General features: G+C 41.2%; 1 protein-coding gene across 2 annotated transcripts in view; it reads left to right on the forward strand.

Annotated features, from left to right (window-relative positions):
- Positions 1 to 17,097, forward strand: part of LOC109635209 (poly(rC)-binding protein 4-like) — a 32,672-nt gene that overhangs the window by 10,618 nt on the left and 4,957 nt on the right. Inside the window, exons 2-12 of one of the 2 annotated variants that reach the window (XM_020096228.2) lie at positions 1,883 to 2,072; positions 2,262 to 2,285; positions 3,601 to 3,633; positions 5,422 to 5,538; positions 9,392 to 9,523; positions 11,478 to 11,606; positions 12,743 to 12,817; positions 14,458 to 14,529; positions 15,874 to 15,915; positions 16,010 to 16,106; positions 16,608 to 16,657. In XM_020096228.2, the coding sequence (XP_019951787.2) occupies positions 1,965 to 2,072; positions 2,262 to 2,285; positions 3,601 to 3,633; positions 5,422 to 5,538; positions 9,392 to 9,523; positions 11,478 to 11,606; positions 12,743 to 12,817; positions 14,458 to 14,529; positions 15,874 to 15,915; positions 16,010 to 16,106; positions 16,608 to 16,657 (879 nt within the window). In that variant the 5' untranslated portion in view covers positions 1,883 to 1,964. The remainder of the gene's footprint in view (positions 1 to 1,882; positions 2,073 to 2,261; positions 2,286 to 3,600; positions 3,634 to 5,421; positions 5,539 to 9,391; positions 9,524 to 11,477; positions 11,607 to 12,742; positions 12,818 to 14,457; positions 14,530 to 15,873; positions 15,916 to 16,009; positions 16,107 to 16,607; positions 16,658 to 17,097) is intronic. The other variant, XM_020096229.2, reaches the window with a different exon arrangement.

Here is a 17,097-nt window from a genome sequence, read left to right on the forward strand (position 1 = left end):
TTTTGACAGACTGCCATGTCAAACTATGTCACAGCCATGGAGAGAATACAAAACTCACACAGGCAGTGAAGCTCTTAAAGCAGTGAACGTGCGAGTGTCTGAACGTGTCTTTGAAAGCATCCAGTCATAAATAAGTCAGCGAAGCAGCAACGGCCTTGTGCACTGAGCAAAGGCAATAAGCCCTCCTACAATCAGTCTCATATGAATTGGATCTTAATAATAATACCAATTTATTTAACATGATCTCCTCACATGGCCACCAGATCTGCAAACAGCATGCAGATTTCTATAAAACACACACAGACACACACACACACACACACACACGCACACACACAAACACACAAACGCACAAACGCACAAACGCACTCACACTAGGCAGTGTCTGTAGCACAGGGCTGGTTTACAGTGGCTCTGTAGGCTGGTTGGAATTCACTTGGCAGACAAACAAGTGGCCTTGATGGGTCAAAAAGGGGAGAATAATTTGTTTCTGTGTGGTTTCTGAATGCGAGTGGTGAACATGATTTATGATAGTAAAGAATTCCACAGTTTCCACCCAAATATGTGGGAAGCATTTTTAAAAAAAATATACATTTTATTGAAGCATTTGAATGAGAACTGGCGTAATTAAATTATTCTTAGTTTAGTGGTTAGTGGAAATTATATGCACTCATCTGAGCAGGGGTGGAAGAAGTACTTAGATGTATAGAAATACTTATTTTCTACCTCCACATCTGGAAAATGTGTTCCACTAATCATGCAGCTACTTTTATCTTTCACATATTGATCTGTCTACTTCCTCACTGACAAACGTAAGCAAATATAAATCAGGGGGAAACAACGAGTCCATCAATTAATGGTAGAATTTATACTGAGAAGATGAGCAGCTGGCTCACACACACGTTCATCATACTGTTTGTCACATAACTGACACGCACGTAGCTGCCACCACATGTCTGGGATCATTACAGATGCTTTTCATTTGCTGTCGCTCTATATATTCTGATCTGTCTCCTCAGAGCAATTTGTTTTTTGTTTTTTTTCTCCAGCTGACTGTGAGGGAGCAGATAACACCAGGTCCCAGAAGAAACTCCAACACTTTCCAATTTTGACTAAAACTGTTTTGAATTGAATTTGATTAACTTTGCATGAATCTCATGCCGTGCTCGTCTGACAGGAAAATTCCTTATCTCTTTCTTTTTTCAGTCCAATTTCAAAAATCACTCCTCTCGCTGTGAGAGAAACTGCTTGTCAGTTAATGAAGACACAGATAGTGTGTTAGTCATCAATGGCCGCCTGCAGTCTGTTAGGACCCCAGAGCTCTGATGAGCTGCAACACTGCTGACACTGCTGGTGCTTATGGTCAATACCCTGCACACACAATGCTCCTCATTATGACTTTGTTATGAATCACTATCAATATTACAGTGACTCCAAGTAATGAAGAAGTTCCTCACGGAGAAACTTGAGCTTATCGCTGCCTGAAATGTCTTTGATGGCATGAAAGTGTTTTTTTATTACATTTTTTTTATCTGTCCTCCGAGTGAATGTCTTTCATCTCAGGGAATTATCATTTAGTCACCAGTGCAGTTAAATACAGAACAAGCGTGTGGTTTCCGAGAACTAAACTAGAACACAGCCATTAGTTCTAATAGTGGTACATGGTGTTCAGTGAATGAAGATGTTTCTTGATAAAGGAGTTACGTGTGTGTGCATCTATGAGATACATGGTGATCGTAAACTGAGCATGAATGCACTTAGTCATGACTTGATTCACTCCATTCTTTGAGAGAACAGCAGTGTTTTATGCTCCTGAGCAAATTCCTTTGAAACACTTGACAGTTCATTTCAACCTAAGTTTTTTTTACTCTCTCTCTCTCAGAGCAGCACTGAAGAACCTTGAAGAGCCAGAGAACGAGCGCTGGCCTTCGTTTGACTGTGTGACCAGCGAATGAGCCCTGTTCATGCGTCTCCCTGCATGCCACTCCCACATCGCTATGAACTGTGAGCAGGACTTCGCAGATGGGGGCTTGGGAGTGACCCTCACACTACGACTGCTCATGCATGGAAAGGTACAAGACAGCTGCTAGCATTTTTTATGAATGAATGCGTGCTGCAGCTCTCCGGGCTCTTTGCACATTTGTTACAGCTTTATGATCAATAGAAATGAAGAATAATGAAAGGTTATTATCAGGATTATATGCTTTTCCCTTTTTACTATTTTTATTTGGATTAAATACTGTAATCTTTTTCTCTTTTAGGAGGTTGGCAGCATCATAGGAAAGGTGAGATGTCCTCTTTTCTTTCAATAATATAAAATACTGCATATATAAAGGTTTCAATCATAAAGACAGACGAATAATCCTTATTCAGACCAGGTAGATGTATTAAAATGCTACACCTGGGTCAGATATGTAACTCTATACTTATTTTCCATAGAGCAAAGCTGCATATCTTATTTATGTGAATTCATAATAAGCCCTTATAAAATGATTTCCCCCTCTGTCTTGAAATCAACGCAGAGCGCAAAGCCCTCTTGTTCTGAACATCCCCATTCTAAATGTAATTGCCTTAAAACCAACCCTCCTAAGACCTCCCCACCACCCACACCACCCATAATGCAAAACAGTAATCCATCAAACAAAAACATTAGTGCATTGACTGCAAGCCTCCTGTTGAAACTGAGCTCCAAAGACATATTACCGTTGGCCCCCTGTGGGCACTTTTAGCGTCTGTAAGGAAGGGCCCTGCTGCACTGTGTTCCCTGGAAAACCACACATACAACAGACATCAATAAAAGAAAGAATAGATGAAAACAATATGCGTAAAAGGTGTTGGAAAGAAAGACATCACAATGGATGCTTCAATGTGTGAGAGAAATCAAAATATCTCGGAGGAAATTAAGAATGAAAAGACAGAGGGAGGAGGAGAGAGATGAGTTCGGCTCATGCCGTGCAGCTCGAAAGAGAGAGGCACTTGATCTGCAGCACTTGGACTAATAACTTGCCACTCTACCCTCCAAGCATTTCTTTCTTCCTATCACAAACCTCTCATCTCTTCCCCATCAATTGGGGGGCAGACACCTGACCACAAATAATAGGTTTTCCTACAATGTAACATAAATAACAGTGCAGCCCGGGTGTTACATGACACTGGTTTTGATGTAAGAAAGTGATTGTCAGTGGTTGCATGAAGGTGGGAAACGGAGGTGTGGCAGGTTGGATGGACGTTAGCCAAAAGAAAATGTGGGAGAGGAAAAGAAGCAGTCACAAAAAAAGCAGCCAGAGCTGTGACATAAGTCGGGCAAAATGCTCTTGTCTCTGGTGGAGGAAGAGGTCGTCTCATACACTGAATATACGAATATTATAGGGCAGGTGAACGTATCTTTTTCAGACAGCAGTGCAGAGGCCACCGCTGCCATGTAACGCAAATTGAAACTCTAGTGCAAATTTGCTGTGATGAATTCTAATCAGGCATGGTTTGAATAAGCAGGTTTCACTCGGACATCAAGGACACTGATGCAATTGTAATTTTCAAACGGAGCACATTTGATTCTGATTAAAGCTGTCCTTAAAGCTGTCCTTCATCTTTCTTTTTCAGAAAGGAGAGACTGTGAAACGAATACGAGAAGAGGTACGTTAATTTGTGCATTTATTAGCATGTTCCTTCAGATCTCAGAGTCAGTGTGTGAAGCCGTGTGCATGTGTCAGCATGCCGTTCAGCTGAAATAAACCCTATTTGCTCCCTGATTCTGATACTTACCCTCAAACTGGACCACATCTCTTTTATTTTCTACAAGCAGGTCCATATGAAGAGAAAAACATAATTTAATCTCAGGGAGTTCTTTTGAAACTGGTCAGGATTTATGGCAGACGTGTGTATTAATAATAAAGCTGTGGGAGTAAGCTGATAATAAAGCCTGTTTGGGAGTTTTGAGTCTGAAAAGCATACAGACCGTGTACATTGTCCAAATTGCCTTTTGGGCAATAACGGCACCTTTTCAATTTAAATCCTCTCTCTCCATCATTCACTACACCTCCCCTCGCTGCACTCTCTCCAAATCCCTCTTTCTTTGCCTGCTTCAAACAACTTCCCTTTTCTCTGTCCTCCCCTCTTTATAAATCTCAAGGGTGCGGCAAAACTAATGCTGCTTGGTTAACTCTTTGTAAAAAAAAAAAAAAAAAAGTAATTCGGCTGACACTGTGGAGGCACATTTGATTCTTTCGCTGGCTGCTAAGGTTTTATGTTGTACTTTATGAGGCAGAAGGATAAACAGGGGAATAGTGAGGTCATGGGACAATGCAGCCCCACAGAGCTGCTGGATAAACCACTCACCCATGATAGTCATCCATCCATTCATCCAGTCAGCCTGCCAGTTTTGGCCTTTGTTACTCCTCAACTGCATGAGCCTTATCCTGTCAGTCAGTCCCCGGGGCTTACAGCTACAGTGGGAGCATGACTCACTGGAAAGACTGGAGAAAATGGCCTGGAGGTCAGAGTGTTGTCCTGTTTCTGCTCACGTGAATTTAACTCAGAGAAATACAAGGGCACAAAATGGAGGGATAGGAGCGCAGTAGGACGTCTGTCGTCTGAGGGCAATGCCCCGGGGAGAAACTTTATTACATTTACAGAGATGCAGAAAAGTGCTGTGTAGCTGCTGGCCTCGCCTCCTTTACGTCATTTCACTTGACTTTGCTACCTGTGTCTGTAGCCACTGTGCCTCTGGAAACCCAAACCACAGGAAGGTTAAAGGGATAGTTTGGCATTTTGGGAATTGTGCTTATTTGCTTTCTTGCTGAGAGTTGGATTAGAAGACTATTCACATCTTTATGAAGAATATAAATCTGCAGTTGGGTTAGTTTATAGCTTAACATAAAGACTGGCATGAAGAATGGCACTCGATAGAACTCTTATCTCAATGCTTTACAATCCCCTTAAATTCAATTAAACTGCACCAAATTTACATATACTCCACTCCCCTAAATATGCCAGATTATTTTCATCAAGAACCATGAATTATTCACTGGGGGAAAAGAACTATCTTGCTATGTTAAAGATGGTGAATGTGTCTGGATCTGTGGATTCCATACTTCAAGTTTCAAGAAAATCAGATCAGTTGATTTTGCATAATTATACTAATAACCAGAAAGAGCAGCAATGAACTTGGACAATCAAAAGGTAAAAAAACTCATCAGGAAATTACTCACAGCAGATTAGTAATCCAGCACAAATCTACCTGGAAAACCATAAATGATTTCCTACAGTTTCTATCCAAATACAAGATTTTCATTAGTGAGCTTCATAGCTGCTGGAAGGTGTGGTCACAATCGGTGGCAGGCCGATAGTAAAGGTTGGCACGTTGTGTCCCAAAATGTTTCATTAGAGTTGACCTTAATCATCTGATGACCTTTGTCCCCACAGAGCAGTGCTCGGGTCAACATCTCAGAGGGATCCTGTCCTGAGAGGATCATCACCATCACCGGCTCCACAGACAGCGTCTTCAGAGCTTTCACCATGATCACATTTAAACTGGAGGAGGTAACTTTGACACATCACATGCGAGTCAATCCAGCTCATGTTGTCTGAAAAAATCCAACATGACAGTGCTCCAATCCAAAAAAAGGTTATTCTGTGTCTGACAAAAGTTTCTCATACAGAGAAGAAAATCTATCAGGACACAATGAGACAGAATGAGTTGTTTGTGAGAGATGGAAAAGAGTGCAGGAAGCAATTTCACCACCAGTATCACAAAAAATCATTTCCAGAGCTTCAACATCTCAACATTAGCACTAATGCACTGTTATTGCTCTCGATTATGCTCCGAAGTGAAGTGATGGAAGGAAAACCTTTTCAGTTTGGGAAGTGGAATGGTTTGTCTGGCTTGTCGAGTTGTTTGTCTTTGGGCATTTCACATTCAGTAAATGCCTTTCTACTTTTATTCTACTGCACGTGCTCGATCCACTCAGCGCATCTGACATGAATTTCTATCTGCTAATGAGAAGGATTTGTACATGTTTTCATGGTATTCTAAGGAGTTATAGATGACAGGATCCACATGCTATTAATCCCCATGGTGACTGTCCATCACTGTACTAATTAATACGGTGGATTGAGAGCCGCCCTCGCTCTGATTTAGCATCACAGCAGAACTTGGCGAGTAAACAGGTGCTCCCTGCTCAGGTTGACAGCTCCAGTAAACACACTCCGGCTGGGAGCACGGTGCAGTGTTAATAAAAGATGTTTTCAGAGTCACCCCTTTCAACCCTGAAACTTCCCTGAGTTTCCATGGCAACTGGTTTGGCTGACCCAATGCCTCCTCTGTAGTTGAATTATTGTATGTCTGACACCTTTAATTAAAAACAAAGGGGAGTAATCTGCTTTTTGGCCACTGAGTATAAGACACAGAATTTGTTTCTGTCTCAATAGCTTTTGATAACATGGCAACACAGGCTCAGTTGTGTGTCTATGCTTCTCACGTATAAAAAATAGAGATCTAATAATCCGATAAGAACGAGACATGCACTACAGTATCGTGTGTGTGCTTTGTTCCCAGGTGTCGAGGCACAGCATGCATAAAAGCCCCATAATCTCTCTATATCTGCATCCTTATCCCACCAGAAACACAATATGCTTTGGGGATTTAAGATCACCAACTCGTTGTGCAAGCGGTGCTTGTGTAACCCACTGTGTTATTTCTGCCAATTTGCTGAGAGTCTATTTTCCCTTAGAGTGAACAGGAGAATATGGGGAATGTTCGCAGTTGTTAAGATGTGGTTTATATTTTTAGATCAAATCAAGAAAGTCTTCTTATTCTACAGACAAGCTGTGTGCTCCTCTTCTAATGAGACGAGACGTCAGAGAGCCTGATCCGCCTCACTAAATATAGACATGGAGCAGAGAGGCGCAGGAGCCACGTCAGAATGTGCTTTTCAAATTTAAAGTTATTGTAAAAATTATACAGTTCCTTTCACAAGTAAAATCCACTGAGGCTACACATCCACTCTGTCACCTCTTAAGTCAAACTCTGCTAATTTTACTGCAGACTGGCCCCAAACAAAAACCTGAAAAACAAAAACATCGTTCCGTGACACATTTATGAGTGTTGAACTCTGACGGGAAGAGAGACAGGGTGATGTATTTACATTTCAAAGGTTCACAGAGACACTGTTCATTAATTAAAAGCTCAATCTCCACCCACAGCAGCAGGCGGACGTCTGCAACCTGCTCAGTGAAATACTGTTCAACTCTCTGGAAATCAGAAGGTTGCTTGTTAAAATTCTTAATTAGCACGTTCTAGTCAAAATACACATGTTCTGCACCTATTCTTTCTCAGGCTGTTATCAGACATAAATATGTCAATTTTATCTTTATAAATCTTTGCATAGATGTTTAAAGTTGTATGCCTTTAAAATAAACTATAATTAGACAGATAATGTTTCCCAGTAAACCTCTTGAAGGGTTTGTTCAGTATTCCTGACAGTTTAAAGGAACAATCTGACATTTTGAGAAAGATGCTAATTTACAAAATTAGGAAAAAGATTATTCTGTATTTGGTGTATTTACAGCAGGCTTCAGAATTAGATTGTGTTTTTTCACTTTGTTTCATTTTTATTTTTTAGCAGGATTTTTGTTATTCAGCAGGATTGCGAAAAATTTGGGGGAAGGATGTGTTATGGGTCAGGAAAGATTAAATGAAGTTTTGATTATAGAATATAGCCAGGAATTGTTTCACTTTCTTTAACGTTGTGAGATTTTTTACATTTTTGTTCATCCCTCAGAGATTTATTTATGGATCTTGATGAAAAAAAATGGGCATGTTTTGGAGTGATATATGAATGTGTGCAATTTGGTGCAGATCCAAATAAAAATCTGGATCAAGTGAATTTAAATGTGGTTTCATAAGGGGACTGTTGGGCCTTGGTAGAGGTATGTGCTCTACTGGGTGCTGTTCTAGTTTCTAAATGCTATGCATGTGTGGTTAGATTTGTTGGACATTATTACATATTCTTTTTTTTTATTTTGTTAAGTAGCACATGGTTTCTTAAATTTCTGTGTGTTCATCCTTCAGTGCAACCATATTATTTGCTTTCTTGTTGATTTAAATGAGAAGATCGGTACTGCACTTATATCTGTCATTAAATATAAGTTACAGCCTGGAGACAGCAGCAGGGGAAACAGGGAGCCCTTAAAACAGCGAAGTGCTGTTTTTAATATGGATTAAACAAATGAAAAATAATCATGACATATCTTCACATTGCATGGACATGACGAGATAAAATAAAAGAGATAAATGTCTTCATCCGGTTCATTTCAGAATATATCTTTAGAGAGAAATCTCAAGGTGAGCAGGTTCTGCGTGCTGACAGCAGGAATGATATGTAGACAATGTGCCCCGGCAAAGTTTTATGTTGTAGAGTAAAAAGCTCAGAGCACAGATTGCTCACCACACGTATTCACTTAATGTTCTTCCTTTCATCCAGAAGTCAGCCTTTTCATAAAGAATAATTTAAAGACTTTTTCAGATCCCACACTGAATATACATCACTGACCGGCCTCCTGTGGACTCCTGTGGATTCTCAATGCACAAACTCAAATATCATTTCTCTGCTCTGCGTCCAAAACTCCACCTGCCATTTCTATCCCAGATCTACTGTGACTGATATTGACGCCGGCTGCCTCCTCCATCCATCCATCCACCCATCCACCCATCTATCCACCCATCCATCCACCCATCCACCCATCCACCCATCTATCCACCCATCCATCCACCCGCCCATCTATCCATCCACCCATCTATCCATCCACCCATCCATCCACCCACCCATCTATCCACCCACCCATCTATCCATCCACCTATCCATCCATCCACCCATCTATACATCCATCCATCCATTCATTATAATGCTTATCCTGTGTAGATCATGGAGGGGGTTGACATTGGGCGAGAGACGGGCCACACCCTCACCTGTCCATCATGGGACGAACACACAGAGACAAACAACCATTTAAATTTATATTCGCAGAGAGTCTCTAATAACCCTGTATGTAGTTAGGGGGTATGTATTTGGACTGTGGGGGGAAGCCGGACTAACATGAGACCATGCAAACTCCTCACAGAAAGACTATGACTGGCTGGCAGTCCTAAACGCTGCTCCACCATGCCGCCTGTATATCATTTCAAGATTTCAAATCATTCAGTTTGTTACGTAAAGAAATAGAACTTGGTGAACATGTGGGTTAAGATACATTTGAATTAGCTCCCTCCATTTCAACTTTGACCCCTGCTACTTGATCTTCTCCTCTGGGGCTTTCTCTCCTTCTGTCGCTCCTCTTTTCTTTCCTGCCGACTCTCACCAAATGTTTTTTTTCTCTTCTCTTGAACCCCCCTCAGGACCTTTCTGCACTGGTAGCCAACGGCACCATAAGCTCCAAGCCACCAGTCACACTGCGACTGGTCATCCCTGCAAGCCAGTGTGGCTCTCTCATCGGGAAGGGAGGGGCAAAGATAAAGGAAATCAGAGAGGTGAGTATCCAGAACACAAATGTACCACATTCTCACTTCACATGCTGGTCGAACACTGAAATATCTGCAGGGATAAAGCTGCAGAATGGAAAGACTTGTTGTTTTTTTCTTTGCCCTGCTGCATAATTGCACCAATATATTGTTGGTGGATATTAGATTGAGAATCACTGCAGCTACAGTTGAAGTATATTAGTTTTCTGAGGCTGGTAACGTGGGGATCAAGTTAGTTATCACAAGAGCTACAAGCTAAGGACGTATGTGAAGAATATGAATTACTGAATTTGCATAAAATAGAAAAAAATACAGTTGCACTCACATTATTAGTAATTTAGTTTAGTGAATGGAAAAAAAATTGACATTCACAAAACAAGCAACATTTTACAACAATTACAGCGATGCTAAATGCTAAAATCATGATGCTAACACTGACAATGTTATACTGACTCCATGTTTCTTCGATTACTGAAACTATCACCATCTTTGTCTGCGTTATCTATTCCACCACCTCTCAGATCTGTTAACTGGTCTTCATTTCACACTCCCACTTAAAATCCAGAGGTGATAGTTTTTTATTGTTGACACTTAAGCATTGGGTAGTTTTCTCCCTTCACTAAGATCTAACAAGATTCATCGTAAGAGACAAAAATAATCAGGAAAACACGATTCGACTCAGCTGAGGCTGATGGGAATATTATTAGTTTTGCAGGTATTTAGTTATAAATGAGAATTAATCCTGGAAAACACACATTTTTTTATTAATTATTATATCTGTCCAATTGTTGTCATTTCACTGAAAGACTTTAGGGTTCTATTTTAAGGCTTTGTCTAAAGTGCATGGTGCAGGTGGATATTATCCAATTCTGCTGGTTTAATGGTCACTGCATTAGGTGTTCAAAATAGCAATGAGCCAACAATGCACTTGACCACACCTCATTTGAAGTGCAACACACCAATGGGTGCTTAGATGTTCTATGTGAACAAAATGGATTCTGGATAGTAAAACAGCAACTGTACAATCGGACTCTTAATGTGTCAATCCATATGCAGATGATGGCAAATTTCTCCTCAAGTAAAAATGCAACCATGAATGTTTGTCTAAACAAAAGTATTACAACTATTAGTTCCCCCCAAATGTGGCTAAAAATAAAGCAATTCACAAAGCACGCAATATTTAAAAAAACAAAACAAGACAAAAATGATTTGAGGCAGATAGCATGTGTCTGCACTGAGGTTGGTGTCTGACTAAAATTGGATTTAGACCATTAAGGCAGGAAATTAGTGAGACAATGCAGCCAAGATAAATCACTTCAGCAGCAGTGGCAGCTTTGAAAGGGAAAAAACAACTCCTGACTACATTTAGGCTCAGTTGAATCATTAGGATTAAATTTATCAGATCTGTTGCCAGAGACATATGACGCAGTTACTCTAGCTCTGTACCACTCTACAAATAGAGTGTCTCATTTTAGCCTTTACCTTCAACAGTCATAGCATGATTTTATGAGCTCAGATGGATTTTCTCATCATGTTCCTGTCCCAGATTAGAGGCAGATTTTCTTTGGAGTGTTTAGTTTCCACAGGACACATGTTCTCTTGCAGAGGCACTTTGTGTGTAGTTCAGCATTAGCCTCCAGAAATCCTCTGTTAGCGACATCAGCATATGTAGATGAAGTTTTTCTCCTTGCCTGCAGGCGTGCTAAATTAGGGATGTGTCAGCTAAAACGAACAGAATCACATTTTTTCTTTGCGGGTGACTTTTCACTTATCTCTAACCTGACAGGACTTGATGTTTAACATGTACCACGGGGCAGACTGTCTCCTTCAGAATAGAAAAATAAAAAAGTCAGCGAAGTCAGCAGGGAGGCTTGGGAAGATGTAAAGGCAGAATAATCACAACTTGTCTTATCTCCAGAATCAAACTAATCTCTCTTTTTTTTTAAACTCCTATCCTTTGCAGAGCACCGGGGCTCAGATACAGGTGGCAGGGGATTTACTGCCAAACTCCACTGAGAGAGGGGTGACGATATCTGGGAATCAGGACTCAGTAATCCAGTGTGTCAAGCTCATCTGCACAGTAATCCTGGAGGTAGGAGGCATACAATTCCTCTCTTTACTTCAAATACTCACAACTATAGCTGACATTCTGTCAGAGGAATGTTGCTTCAGCTACATGAAGGAAATAACTGCTTTTGACATCCATGTTCTCATTTTACCAACATGCACTTATTGTCTATTCCACTGCAGCAGCATTTTGAGCAGGCTGTGTTAGTCTTCGTGGTTATGTAACGTTACCAATCATTATCCTCAACTAGAACAAAGGAAGAGGTTTCTTTATTGTCTTGACCTTCTGTTATGTAATCTGCCGTCGTAAACATATGATGAAGTCAGAGATGCAGCTCTCGAACAGGAGCTCAGTATTTTTGGAGGAACCCAACCAACCTGCAGCAGAGTCTGTCCACCTTAAGACAACTGCTCTCTTGAGAAAAGCAAAGAGGAGACGAGAGAAAACAGCCCCCAGGACAGTTTCTCCCTTTGTGTTCATGGAGGTGCACAAGTCCTTTTTGTTTTAGCGTTGCAGCTGGACCTGACTGACTAATTGCCAGCTTGATCCAGTTTTCCAGGGCTTTCTTCAAAGGCTTGCGAGTTTCATTAGGATTCTGCACCAGAGGCTTCTTGCTTTTGGCTCAGAGATTTAAATTATGCAAAGTTATACAAAGAATTTACTGTGTCTGCTCCAGCAGGAAAGATGCTCTACATTTAAAACCCCAAAACGCTATTACCAAAAGTAGAGTTAGTCGATAAGATGCACACGGTCATGTACAGCATATAATCTCCTTTTTTCATATTGGTGTTTAAAGAATTTTATGTTAAAATGTGTCCTTGTGTGCGGATGCTTGATTTAGGGCGAACAACTGCAGAGCCTTTAGGTCTGATGCAAACTGAAGCTCCGAGCTATCATCCACGACCTCTCACCGCACTGCTTTAATTATTTAATGAATGATAAGTTTAATTAAAAAATAACAAGGAAGGGAATAATGTCAGTGGCATTAGCAGTTTAGTTCATCATAAATGTTTACTGTGGCAGAGGGTTTAACGATATTTGACCTTATGAAGCTCAGTCTTTAGAGAAGAGATAGTTGTGTACAACGTTTTCATGTTTGTGAAATTAATAATAAAGATTATTACAACCTCTAATCCCTTATTCTGTTTTTGATTCTTAAGTCTCCACCGAAGGGTGCCACCATCCCCTATCGACCGAGCCCCTCACCAGCTGCCCTCCTCATCGCAGGGAACCAGGTAAATAAGATTTTACCGCGCTACTTGGATAGCTTATCTAATATATGTTTTAACACCAAATTAGTGGGTGTACACAGGTTTTTCAAAACCGTCAGTGGGACATGTTCAATATCACCAACGCACCAGAAACCAATGCAGAATCCTCACTGACTTGCCAGTGTTGCATCATGGATGATGCAAAGAAGGAAATTGCTGTTGCATGTTATTCCCAAAAATTGTTTGTGATAATTACACACTGAAGTTTTATGCGCGTCACAAAGTCACGCTAGAAAAGCTTCAGTGTCAGCGTCTTGATTGCTAAAATAAATTAGAAGAAGTAGAGATTTGTTTTAACAGGTTTCATGTTTCCATCACTGTTGATCGGAGCAAGAGCCAGATAAAACACATCATTTTACCCGAGGGTGAATAGTGATGTATCCATTCTGAAGGGTGAGGCCCCCTGTAGGATAATGAAGGCCTTAAAGGGAGCTGGGAGTTCAGTTGGGGGTCAGAATTGGGGACCTGCTGGAATTCAGATTCATGCTCCAGGCACCATGACTGCCTGTTAAAAATTTTATGGTAACTCATCCTATTTTTGTAGAGATATTTTAGTCCTCACCTAAGTGGTGCATCGACTGCCAGCTAAAAACTTTGAGAACCATTGGAGTAGTGTTTGGAGGTGACACGCTCACCTTCACAACTTACTTGAAAAATCCAAATGGTTTTTTGAGAGGGTTCTGAGGAGACATTGTCAATAATCAAATGTCTCATTGGAGTCCTGGCGAACCCCTGTGCCGAAACAAGACTCGTGTAGGTGCTCCTCAGTGGGAGATCGGGTGGTTTATGTGTGTGTGTGTGTATGTGTGTGTGTGTGTGTGTGTGTGTGTGTGTGTGTGTGAGTGTGAGTGTGAGTGTGAGTGAGTGAGTGAGTGAGTGAGTGAGTGAGAGTGTGTGTGTGTGTGTGTGTGTGTGTGTGTGTGTGTGTGTGTGTGTGTGTGTGTGTGTGAGAGTGTGTGAGAGTGTGTGTGTGTGTGACAGAGAGAGAGAGAGAGAGAGAGAGGCTGGGGTTGAGTGCTATAGTTCCCTGTGTTTGAGAGGGGACAGATATCCAGCTCCTATGGAGCAAGTCACAAGATTAGCAAGTGAGACTGGAGACCTGGCGTCTCCTCTGGCTGCAGCAGCACCCAGACACTCTGCATAGCTATCAGCAGTCCTGACAGTGTTTGTGCTGCCTCAGACTCTGGTCAATGTCTGGAATGGCCTTTTTTTTGTTGATATTTCTTATAATAGGCTATCAAATAAAACCCGGGGCGAGTTTCTGGTCACCGGGAGATGCCTTTAATGAAGGCGGCACGGGCATAAGGGACGGTTGTGTAATTTGTGAGAGGGGAAAATGAAGTGGAATAGGAAAGGGTCTGCAGATGAGTCATAGCCTATAAGTTAGTTAGGTGTGTTAAAGTGTCAGAAAATGCAGCTCTCACCAAATTTGATCTGTAGTGACGCCCTGAAAAAATGACAGGAGCTTTTCATTTACTATTTTCACTTCAAGTTTATCTTGGAAGGTTTCAGCTGATAAATTCACACTAATCATTAATGTCAATGAGATATTTCAGTAATGCAGTACAGATTTCACTCTCTCGTGTGTTGCTGTGTGTTTGTAGGTGTTTGAGGCATCAGAATTTGCACCCCACCCTCTCTACTCAGTCACCCAGGGAGGCCTGGACCTCCAGCAGGTAACTGAAAAAAATGTGTTCTTCCAAATAAAATCAGCTTGCATGCTTCTAAACACAGGCCTTAAATCATGGAGAGTTTTCAGGGCTGTGAGGATTTGAGTGGCGAGTGAGAGCAGGCGGTTGTGTGGCATGTCCAAATTTACACAGTCCATCATCTGGCATGAGGCATTAAAAACAACAGCTGAGCGTAAGCTGCGGCTATTGTTCTAGCCTGTCATAAGAGCTATAACCTTCCCCGAAACACGACGCCATCACACCACCGCAGCTCTGTCGTCTCTTTTTTAGTCCTGTCTCGCTCTGCACCAGAAACATTTGAGCTTCAGGAAAATTCCTCCCATGACAGCAATAGCCGATACTGTCATGATATCAGAATGGACACAGCAGCGTCTGATAAATCAGGCTGAGATCATAAAAGATTGTAATTGTGAGAACTGATATGTAAATAGTTCTAAAGATTGAGATCACTAATGCAGTAAAGAGCTGGATTATAGCTGCTAATTGTTGTTGTTTGCGTGTTTTCCTTTATAAAAACAGCTCTAATGCAGAGCTGAGCCCCCTCCCACACATTTTACGACCCTACAGGATTCTGGTAATAGTAGCCAGACTGTTGGCGTCAGGCAGACCAGAGTTAAGCTAAGTGCTGTCTGCTCAAACCAATGAGTGTAACGACGGAGGGCTGCACAGACTCCACTCTTGATCATTACTGTAGATAGATATTAGAATTTCACATAATTTGATCTCGGGATGTAGAACATGGGATATTACTTATTTGGTGTTATAACAAGGATTAAATTCTCATTTTTGTATTTTCTCAGCTTCATCAGAAAACAGTTTGTGGTAAAATGGGGAGTTACCACTTCAGTCCTTTTAAACAAATTTAGATTTTAACCAGGTCAGAGGGGGACAATTAAAAATTCAGGTTGATTTTACAAATACTATAAGTAGTTTGACATGTATGGCAGTGGAGTTTGTGGGACACAAAACAATAGGGTATAAGCCCCTCTTAAACAGAAGGGGGGGAAAGAACGTGTCATTACTTCAGGATATTCTAACACCAATTTTCACAGGAGCTACTTTGTTCTGATGAAATCGTCCCACTGTTACATTCAAGTCTGTGTAGAATTCAAAGTAACAGGGACAGAGATGTTGAATCTTTTATACGTCATCAATGCTGTTGTTCTTTGTGTCCGTTTGGGGCTGAACTATAAAAACGGCTTTAACTTATTCTGAAAAAGAAAAACAGGTATCGGCAGTGAAGCACTTCCATTAAGCGGCTGCAGATTTATTGCCTACGTGTGATGTTTTATTGCTGTAATTTACCTAATGCAGAACGCTCTCTTCCAGGCCTACACTTTGCAAAACCAATACGGCATTCCACACTCAGAGGTATGACCGTGTGTAGATATGTTATAATTCAATTTTAAATTAATAGTTTATTCTGCATACATTGCATTTAAGTTTTCTCTTTGTTTTTTTACAGCTGGCCAAGCTACATCAGCTGTCAATGCAGCAAGGTTTGAGTCCTATTGCCCAGCCGGCTTCGACTATCATACCTGGTATGTACGGGAGTAGCAATAGTAAGTATTTACGCTGCGTGGTCAAGTTTATGGTTATATTTATAAATGCCTAAAGTGAAATGATCGGCTTGACTAGATTTATCTTTGTGCTGCTCCTCTATCTGTACCTGTCAAAGATGTTCTACCTGCATTCAGATGTGAGAAATAGCACTCGCTGTCATGAGCTGCTCTGATTATGGGCTTGTGTCAGTGAGGAAGGAGTAGAAGAGGCTTTATAGCTTCCTCATATCTCTCAGTCTTAGAGCGAAGCTATTACATGAAATGATACGTTCCACAGAGTCGCAGAACTGGGAGAAAGAAAAGAGTGAGTGCTGTGTTAAACATCAGTCCATTAAAATGGAAATGACTGTAACAGCTTCACTGTATCTGGCAGTTCTCCACTGAAAGGATTTTTTCCCAGTATGACAGTGGCAGATTGTGTGGCCTCACTAAGTAAAGGAGAGGAAGAAATATCTGACTTGTCCATTTTATTCAGTTGTTGTTTGTGTTTTCTCTTCTCAGGGATGGACTCAAACTCTCACACGTCTCAGGAGCTGCTTATTCCCAATGATGTAAGAAAAATCTCATAACTTTGGAGTTTTCTGTCTTGAAGTTGGTTTAGTCCCATGTGAGCAGCGAGAAAAACAACAGGACGTCAGTGCTCATCTCGCACGTACACCGCATCTCTGCAGCAGGTGACTTCAGATGCTGCAAAGTCATCTGCTGTGGCTTCAAAAGAGACGAGAGACATGTTGGCAACCCACTCATTACCCTCATTATTCTAACCTCCGACTAACCCAAGGTTAAAGGGATTTTGAGCTGATATAGATCCTTTTGCATTATTGTCTGGGCTGCAGTTGCAGTGCCTCAGAGTGAGTCCCATGAGTGCTCAGTAAATCCTCTCATGTTCCCTGACCTACTTAGACGCTGTCTGCTGTCAAAACAGCCAATAAGAAAACAGACAAAGATCCTTTCCCTCTTCACTTAGCCTTCGCCAGGATTTGATGAAACT

The sequence above is a fragment of the Paralichthys olivaceus genome, chromosome 6 (genome assembly GCF_024713975.1).
Source record: "Paralichthys olivaceus isolate ysfri-2021 chromosome 6, ASM2471397v2, whole genome shotgun sequence".
In the NCBI taxonomy this organism is placed as follows: Eukaryota; Metazoa; Chordata; class Actinopteri; order Pleuronectiformes; family Paralichthyidae; genus Paralichthys; species Paralichthys olivaceus.